Genomic DNA, 9,683 nt, shown 5'->3' on the forward strand with positions numbered 1-9,683 from the left:
TCAATTATTAAATTATTATTATTATTTTTTTATTTTGAAAAAATTAAAATGGTTTCACTTTGTGAAAACTCATTCAACCATGTCTCAACCATTCTACAAGTAAAAAAAGGGTGCACGTCAAGATAAGTAATGCAAAGACAAAAATGAGAATAATTCACCATTACAATTACGTGATGAGATTAAGCAAATGCTCTACTATTTTTTGTCAACTAATTTGTCAAGGATTATAATACTCCGTAAATAATAATACAAGCATCAGAATCTTCAACAATGTCAGTTTTTGCACATGCCACTTGTATTATAAGGCGGCTACGTTAACTTCTAAGATGTCATTAAAACCTAATCTACAACAATATTCCACCTATGGCATGCTGTGATGGTGAAAAAAAAAATTAAATTATTTGAATATTTCATGACTCATCATCATCAGACACACTTTCTTTTCGAATAACATTCACCAAATAATTACAATTTTTTTTTTTTTTCCCGTACTCTCCATCAAACTCACTTGATAATACCCCTTTCATTAATGTATTTATTGCACCATTTTGTAGGTGAAAATTGACAAGCCTAGTCCATTCTCTTGATTGAAGTGTGACAGGTACCAATTTTTATGTTATATATATATATATATAGAAATTATTACATATAAATACTACTAACGACTCATATTTACTATTTAATTTAATAAAATTAAAGTTTTTTGAAAAATAAAATTGACTAAAATATTGATGTGAACATAAAAAAATACTATTTACCCCTACCGAGGTATCACATTTAGGCACATAGATACCACTTTTTATGCACATGTACCACTTTATTTTGGGCATGGAGATATCACTTTTATTTTGGGTATGGTACCACTTTTATTTACATAGGTACCATTTTTTGTGCAAAACAAAAAGTAATACCTAATTACAAAAAGTAGTATCTGCATGCACAAAAAGTGATATATGTATGCTTAAAAGTGATACCTCAGTGAGGGTAAACAGTATTTTTTTATGTTTCATTTTTTCGAAACAATAAAACTTTGACTCCATCAAATGATAAATATAGATCATTAGTACCATTTATATGTAATAATCCCTCTAATAGTTTGGGTAATTCCACTTTCACTCCTTTTGCTCCTCTTGCATGACATTTGTTTTTTTTTTTTTTTTGCCCCGTATTAAAAATTCAAAATTAGTTATTTTGATAAAAGCTATATCGTTTAAAAATGGATAATTATATTAGGGGGTTGTTTCCTATTGTTTGGATAAATGTAGGAAAGTTTTGGCTGCTTTCATATCATTTTTAGTGAAAGTTTTAAAATTTAATAAGTATAAGAAGTCATAAGCTAGATCCTGATTTGTGTCGTTTTGCTGGACCAATTTTAATTTAATTGAAATTAAATTAAATTATGAAGTTTAAGGTTTATCAAATGGTTCTAATAATTTTGATTTTGGTTTTATTTTTCTTTGACAAGAAATTCAGGGAGCCAACAATATTTATACTTTAACACTCTTAGAATTTACATTTGTCTTACCTTTAATCTACACATGGTAATGAATTATTTTTATTTAGGACCAGATTAAGAAAATAGATTAATAGGTCGTTGTTTTTTTTCTTAATTTTTATATTTATTAAAAAATATTATGTCACATCAATTCTAAAAAAAGGGCATCTCCTCATACAGTGGTAGGATTTTTTTTGTTTGGATCAACAATGGAATTTGAATTCCTAATTAAGGCTGAGAATTAAAAATAAAATCACCTAAATTTCTATGATGGTTGACATTAACCTTATTTTATTTTTCAATTATCTTACCTAAAAAATATTTATAAAATATCAAAGGTGATGATTCTTTTCATAAAATAAAGTCCATCTACGAGGGCTTTTTAGTAATCTAATGCTTTCCAGTGTCTCGTGCAGCTCCACCCTTCTCTATATATCGCACTCCACTTCGATTTGCAGCTGACCAACTCTCTTTCCTCTCTCACACACACAAAAAAGCACATAGCGCTTGGCCTGTTGATCTCAGAATTCCAAGTGAGAGAGGTATAACTCTTTGTTCTAATCACATAGGTGTATTCTATCTTTTTCTGAATCTTGATCTGGAAGCTCAATTTTCTCTCTGATTTTTCACTGATCTTTTTCTCGCATTTTCTTCACTTAGTCGCGATTTCTACTGATCTAGTTATTTTTTGGAGTTCGAATTCCATTAGATAAAAGTTAGTAATCACTACCAGATATGAATTTTTTTAAAAAACGAACATATTAGATCCATATGTATTTTTCCCAAAAAAAAAAAAAAAAAAAATTCTATTTTGGACGCTTTTGTTTAAAAAATGGTGACTTTTACATAGCTTCGTAAAACGCTGGTTTTATTATCTGAATTTAACTTTGTGTTTAGGCTTTCTTTCTTTTTTCTTCTTGTCTTTTCAATAAAGAAAGTTCTTGTTGAAATTCTGTTTGGTTCTCGGGAAAACAAGATAAAAAGGAAAGAAAAATTCTTTAACTCATTTTCTATTTAGGGAAAAAAAAAAAAAGGAGATTGCTGAATGAAATCTAGTAAGAAAATTGGTCTTTAATTTATTTATCTACATTAGATGTCAAAGCTCCCTATTTTTCTTCTATGAAATGTAATTTTTGGACACTGGTTGTACTATTTCAAGAGGTGCATGTTAAGCTTGAGCTTAAATCTTAGTGGTACTCTGTTTTCTTATTTTTTTTTCCTAAAACAAACATCTAAGAGGGTTTTTTTTGGCTGATACAGATATCTAATCTGCATATACAATCATGGCACCAGCAGCAGCATCTTCTGAATCACTAAAGCCAAGAGGTCTCATATTTGCTTTGTTTTTATAAATTTAAAAGTTCATGGTATTTGATTTATGCCCTGCAATAGTTGATGATGCTTTACTTTCTTTCTTATTTTATTTTTTATTTTTGTAATTTTAAGTACCTTTCTTTATATGTTTATGCTTTTAAACATCATGACTACATTCCACCTTTTTTTTTGTTTCTTGGCAAGAAACTCACACACCCTTTTGACCCTGTCCGGAGTTGAACCCTCACCTTCCACTTTCGAAGATAGAGAAGATTCCACTAGGCTACAGGCCTACAGTCTTTGGTTACTGAATTCCACAATTTGGTTATGCTGAAGTGTTACTAAAATTCATAAAGAAAAGTTGTTACCATTTGTTAAAAATAAACCTTGTAGATAGATTGACCATTTTTTTCTTTTTGACTCCAGAAGCAAATTGCTGATGCTTGGCCTTCTATTTACAAGCAAAAAATTAGTCTGCGGTAGAATTTGCTCTATATGTCTCTGCTCATCCCTTATGGATTACTAAATACATGCACAGTTGCACACATATATACTTATACAATGTACACACAGACATATACATATGATATTTTTAAATGTTACCCTCTTGATGTTTAAGTATATCTCTTTAAATTTAATAGTGCAAGATTCGCTGAATTAGAACTACAATGACTCTATTGCATTTCACTCTAAAACTGGTGACAGTAGTTTGGTTGTCCTTCCCTTAGAGGAAATAGCATATTTTCCCATGCTTGTTCCGTGCCTAAAAAGTAGTTACTTTGCTCTGGTACTAGCATGTTACAATCGAGATATGTAAGGGGATTTTAAGTTTCAATTTGTTTTTCAAAATCTGTTTGTTGATTATCCCAACTTATGTGTTTTTCTTTCTTCTTTCTTTCTTTTTTCCCCCCATTTTTGGTACAGATGTTTGTATTGTTGGCATTGCACGTACGCCTATGGGAGCCTTTCTTGGTACCCTTTCATCTATACCAGCCACCAAGCTTGGATCTATAGTTATTGAAGGTGAGCACACCACCTTTCTATTCTGTTTCAATGCTGGATTTATTGGTTGCTCAAAAAATTCCTTTTTTCTCTATTATAATGCTTTTAATGTCAACTTACAGGTGCTCTTAAAAAGGCAAACGTCGACCCGTCACTTGTACAAGAGGTTTTCTTTGGAAATGTTTTGAGTGCCAATTTAGGTCAAGCTCCTGCAAGGCAAGCAGCATTGGGTGCAGGAATACCCAACACAGTGGTCTGCACCACCATCAATAAAGTTTGTGCATCAGGAATGAAAGGTGCAACCTCTTTTCTTTGAAATAAAAAAATAAAAAAATCTACTTTGTTTTGATAAGAAAATCTTGTTGATGTTAATGGGATGTAACAATTTGTTTCTTTTTTTGGTTATTGCAGCAACAATGCTCGCTGCACAAAGTATTCAGTTGGGTATCAATGATGTTGTTGTGGCTGGTGGCATGGAAAGCATGTCCAATGTGCCTAAATACCTGGCAGAAGCAAGGTTAGTGTCCCTTCTTATTTATACGGTTTTAATTTTCATGACGCCAGAATCTATGCACATCAAACACATTGAATGTGTCAGATGGTACCACCCCATAGGTTCTTGTACAACACACTTTTCTTTATAGTTTTCAGTGATATGATCTGCCAATCATATGCACTATGCTATTACTTATATAAAAACAACATTATAAGCTTAATAAATTGTTGTTCAATAATTACTTCTTATCAAACTTGCCGCATCTCTAAAATTCAAATTCTGATGATTTAAATATTCTTTACACATGTCAGAATTGACACCCATACCCATAGGGATGACCAATAGGTTTGTAATTGTGTCTCAATACATACATTTAGTTACTTTTCATATAAACACTCCAGAGGGATTTTGGGAGGTTGGGCTTGTAGACTTGGTATATTTATCATTGTTGCACCTTTGATTTCAGAAATTCATAATGCTTCCAAATGAACAATGTTGCAACCTATTCTGATGCTCTATACTTCATTGCAGGAAAGGATCTCGACTTGGACATGATTCTCTTGTTGATGGAATGTTGAAAGATGGGTTATGGGATGTTTATAATGATTATGGCATGGGAAATTGTGCTGAATTATGTGCTGATCAACATACAATATCAAGAGAGGAACAGGTTTTGCTTTGAATCCTCCTGTTGAATACAAAATAGAAATTCACTGAGTGAACCTTAATTGAGTTCCATTAATATACTGCATTAAAATTTCCTGTTGCTTCATTTTTGAATGTGGTAACTACCAGCACATAACAATTCTTGTATTAAACTTCTGTTTTCTTGTTTATCTTGGTCCTTCCTTTTTGGTGCTCACAATTTAATCACTAAAAGCTTCAAGAAAATTAATCTTCAGCTCTCTTACCAATTTACTTTGACTTCTAATTTTCTTCATTTCTTATGATAAATTTAATCACTTTATGCAAATGTTGTTTCCTGGCTGCCCAACATTCGGCAACATTCGGTACCATAAAGTATGGCTGGTCTAACAGCTGGGAAACAACATTTATGACACCGAATGTTGGGCAGCCAGGAACCAACATGTGCGTAAAGTGAGGGTAGCATAAATGTGAATGTTGAGATGGATGTGCACTAAGACTAGAAAGGATAGAATTAGAAATGATCACATTTGGGAAATGGTTGGAGTAGCACCAATTGCAGATAAAATGAGAGAAAAAGGTTAAGATGGTTTGTATATGAGCAAAGAAGACCTTTTAGTGCTCCGGTTAGGAAAAGTGACATAGTCCACATTGAAGGTAATACTAGAGGAAGTGGAAGGCCAAAGTTAATGTGGGTAGACTGGTAGAGTTAGTAAAGAAAGATATGACAGCATGTGGATTTACTGAGGCTATGGCCTTATGGGAAAAGGCTTGGTTGTGGTGGTTGTTTCTTATGATAAAATTCTCTTTATTTTCAATTCGTTTATCTCATGGATCTCCTTTACAAAAATCATAATCATACAAAATATATCATTGTTCGCACATTCAAGTTCTACTGCTTATGCCCCGTGTTAATCATGCAGGATAATTATGCCATTCAGAGCTTCGAGCGTGGTATTGCTGCTCAAGAAAGTGGTGCTTTTGCATGGGAAATAGTCCCGGTAAGACCGATGGTCCTTAATTAATATATTGAACCAATGCAATCTGTTGTAAGTTACCAATGTAAAGCATCACTTTTGTACCATGCAGGTTGAAGTTCCCGGGGGAAGAGGAAAACCATCTACAATTGTTGATAAGGATGAAGGTCTTGGAAAGGTGAATATTTATGTACTTATCTCATATGCACATCATGTATGCATTTGTCAATTGTCATGCATGTTTACATGCATTTTTTTGTTCCAATAAGTTACTTATGTACATGCAATTGATCAAGAAAATAGGTATATGTATATTTGTGTATATTTGGGGGACATTACATTGATATTATTAACGACGCTATCATTTGTTGCTTCTGTGTCTCACTAGTTTGACGCTGCAAAATTAAGAAAGCTCCGACCAAGTTTCAAGCCGAATGGGGGCTCTGTTACTGCTGGAAATGCTTCTAGTATAAGGTTCACTACCTTATTTTTCATATTGGATCCTTAATTTTTATTGCAACTTTATTTATTTGCAACAAGAAACCGCATTATTGTTAATAGCACTAAAATACCATTTTGTATAGGTCAATTATGATTTCCTCTGAGAAATGGAAGAGCTAAGTCATACCATGGATCTAGCTAGAATAACCTTAAATCGCTAAACAGTGGCAGTTTAACTGAAAATCATCAAATTTGGTGCTGTAGGGTTCTTTCAATCATATTATTGTCTGATCGTTCCAATAAAAATGCTTAGACTTTTACCTATGTTACATGACCTCTTCAAAAGTCGGTGAAGTACCCACACAATACTCAGACATGGGGTAAAGATATGTGTCTGACTCTTTAGGTTAGACGTGCACCTAAAAACATATCCAATAGTTTAATATTTTTGCTATGTTATTACTTTAAAATGGCTGAAATGCTATATTGATCACTATGTTACATAAAACAATGGACAATACTTAGGTCCTTACTAATGAGGATGTACATTGTCCTTACCGCTAATGTAGACCAATAATAAATAGATACAACCTCTTTAATTACCTAATCAGAGATGGTCGGGTACATACGCATTTACCAAATCAGAGATGGTGAGTACATACACCATCTCTGATTTGGTAATGAAATAAGACATGTCCATTATTGGCCCACGTCAACGGTGAGGACTGTGTACATCCTCAGTGGTGAGGATCTAAGTATTGTCCTAAAACAATTATTTTTATCTAGAAAATAAATTTAAAATATTATATAATATGAATATGTAGCAGTGTCTGTGTGTACTTTTGTTTGGAGATTTGACACATCTGATTCTTGGAATCAAACCTACCCCCGACACATGTACCAAGTTCATGTAACATAGACTTTTACTCTTGAATTTCGTTATGAACTTAGTTGACATCCCTACGCTAAGTTCAAATTCAGAAAATAATTGTTCCATCTTTCAGATTCCATTGAAGTGTTACTTCGTGGTTCATATTCTGTCATGCTTATCTTATAAAAAGACGAATTTAAGTTTTTTACTGAAGTAAATTGCTGTCATTCACAGTGACGGTGCTGCTGCACTAGTCTTAGTCAGTGGAGAGAAGGCGCTTAAGCTTGGTTTGCAAGTGATTGCAAAGATCACTGGATATGCTGATGCTGCTCAGGTACTATACTGGTATTTATAAATCTGAAAGAAGTGCTGGAATTCACTGTGAATATGAGAATATCAGTAGTGTGACTAAAAAAGAGAGAAATTATAGTTTTTTTTACATTACTTATTTTCTCTCCCATTATCTTTTGATTGTCATGTTCTTGGTGCTCAAATGAGATTAAATGTGCAGACACCAGAGTTATTTACAACTGCTCCGGCCCTTGCAATACCAAAAGCTATTTCAAACGCTGGCTTGGAGGCTTCTGAAGTTGATTACTATGAAATAAATGAAGCTTTCGCGGTAAGCTTGCATGCCTGACTCATTTTATGCAACTAGTTACTAATTTGTCATGGAGTTTGACCATCTTTTCACCACATGATGTGTGTAGGTTGTGGCACTTGCAAATCAAAAACTGCTCGGACTTAATCCAGTGAGTTCTTCAACCTCTCTCTCTCTCTCTCTGTTGTATGTGTTCGCACGTGTGTGCACCTTAGTGTGTTTTTGTGTTATGCTTTGACCAAATTACCTTGTATATACTTTATGCTCAGGATGAATTTTATATAGCTTTCATTATGTCATCCTCTTTGCTGCTGTCCCCTTCATTTTCTATTGGCATGAGGATCGTCCTTTGCTAAGTACCTACCTTATGTTACTTGCAGGAAAAAGTTAATGTACATGGTGGAGCTGTATCTTTGGGACATCCTCTAGGCTGCAGTGGAGCTCGTATTTTGGTCACACTTTTGGGGGTATGTGTCTACTGGGTTACATTTTAGCGCTATGTAGTATTTACTGAGTTTTGATTCTGGGGTAAAAAAGCACCATCTCTCTCTCCCCTTAAGTTTCTGTCAGACCATATTTTTAGGAGATTGACCAAAATCTTTGGTGTGCATGGAAGTCTATTAAGTTGATTTTATCTTGCTGGTATTTCTTCTACCACGTAGGATAAAGAATATTCTCTTTTGCTTTGTCTTAGTCCAAGTGTAATGTTACAGGCACTGAAGCAGAAGAATGGGAAATATGGAGTAGGTGGTGTTTGCAATGGTGGAGGGGGTGCATCGGCCCTTGTTGTAGAGCTCATGTAAGCCTTTTGTTTTTCTCGGTAAGTATCCTTAATACTACAAATTAGTTCAGATTCTCATTGCCACATGAAAATATCAGTCATTTGTTTCCTATGGTTTATGTGGTAAAAGAACCAAGTTCATCCAGAGACAATGCTACAGTAGCATCAAACACCAATGACAGTGAATCAGAAATGCATATGCTTCTCTCCTGTTTTTATGTCCACTTTCTACAATACTGTTTCTTGCATACCTAATTTCTGTCAGAAATTAGGTGTCTCCATTTGTGTCCGTTGAAGTAATTTCATGACTGAAAATGAGTGATTGCGAGTAATATGCAAGAAACAGTATTGTAGCTGGAAATGCTTTTTCCTATAGTGCAAGCAAGGAGTTCTAGCTATGTGTGACATGTGACGCTTTTCTGGAAGAAATGGTTTCTATATTAATAAACAAGAATGCATTTCAGATTTGAAATAGTTCTGGGAAAGTCCAGATTGATTAAGATTTCAATTGTCACGCGTCTCTTTTTCTTGAAGCTGATTTAACAGGCATTTTTCATGCTCATAATCTGGTGATTGTGTGGAGTATGTAATTTATTTAAATTTTAAACACCCTAATGTTTTAGCTGTCTCTATTGCAGACCAGTTTCGAGGGTGAGACCTTCTGAAAGATGAATCTCCGTCGTCGTCGAAGTCGGATGTTGTGCAATTTTTTCTCCATTTCCTTTTTCATTTTTGTTTTCTTCAACAATAAATGAGAAGTGTATTTAGATTCTAGAATAAATTAAATATATTCCAGTCTCTGTCTCTCTTGCTGGGTCATCTATGTTCTCTTTTTCACTCTCCCATATGATGATGATCAATGAATTGGCATTAGCGCTATAAATATCAATCACAAGCACCACTTTGTGGAAAGCAAGTGTGGCTTCAAATTTGTCACAGCAATTTGGTTACAAAGTCGATTGTACTATTTATTCAACTACTGTAGTAGAGTTTTATTATGTGATGGACAAAAGATTACCCCTTAATGTTGGATATCATAGGGAAAAAAACTCAAAAGGGC

At 33.7% G+C, this 9,683-nt stretch overlaps 1 protein-coding gene across 2 annotated transcripts; it reads left to right on the plus strand.

Annotated features, from left to right (window-relative positions):
* Positions 1-1,899: 1,899 nt before the first annotated feature.
* Positions 1,900-9,442, plus strand: LOC132307497 (acetyl-CoA acetyltransferase 2-like). Of its 2 annotated transcripts, none has more exons than XM_059805284.1 (15): positions 1,900-2,037; positions 2,756-2,821; positions 3,734-3,832; positions 3,934-4,107; positions 4,223-4,328; positions 4,839-4,977; positions 5,876-5,953; positions 6,042-6,107; positions 6,318-6,403; positions 7,476-7,575; positions 7,753-7,863; positions 7,952-7,993; positions 8,223-8,309; positions 8,556-8,641; positions 9,262-9,442. In XM_059805284.1, the coding sequence occupies exons 2-15, from the start codon at positions 2,779-2,781 to the stop codon at positions 9,293-9,295; spliced, it is 1,251 nt and encodes a 416-aa protein (XP_059661267.1). In that variant the 5' UTR covers positions 1,900-2,037; positions 2,756-2,778; the 3' UTR covers positions 9,296-9,442. The 2 variants fall into 2 exon arrangements, with proteins under 2 accessions (XP_059661267.1, XP_059661268.1); XM_059805285.1 differs by having other exon boundaries at positions 1,901-2,037; positions 8,556-8,662.
* Positions 9,443-9,683: the final 241 nt, after the last annotated feature.

The sequence above is a fragment of the Cornus florida genome, unplaced genomic scaffold, assembly GCF_030987335.1.
Source record: "Cornus florida cultivar Cherokee Brave unplaced genomic scaffold, ASM3098733v1 CherokeeBrave_3.0.0_Hap2_Chr05, whole genome shotgun sequence".
Taxonomy (NCBI): domain Eukaryota; kingdom Viridiplantae; phylum Streptophyta; class Magnoliopsida; order Cornales; family Cornaceae; genus Cornus; species Cornus florida.

Bases quoted from the DNA above. Each gene is read 5' to 3' on its own strand.
- LOC132307497 (XM_059805284.1), top strand. From the start codon at position 2,779: ATGGCACCAGCAGCAGCATCTTCTGAATCACTAAAGCCAAGAG. The intron at 7,864-7,951 runs GTAAGCTTGCAT...TGATGTGTGTAG, and splicing joins AAATAAATGAAGCTTTCGCG to GTTGTGGCACTTGCAAATCA. The intron at 8,310-8,555 runs GTATGTGTCTAC...GTAATGTTACAG, and splicing joins TTTTGGTCACACTTTTGGGG to GCACTGAAGCAGAAGAATGG.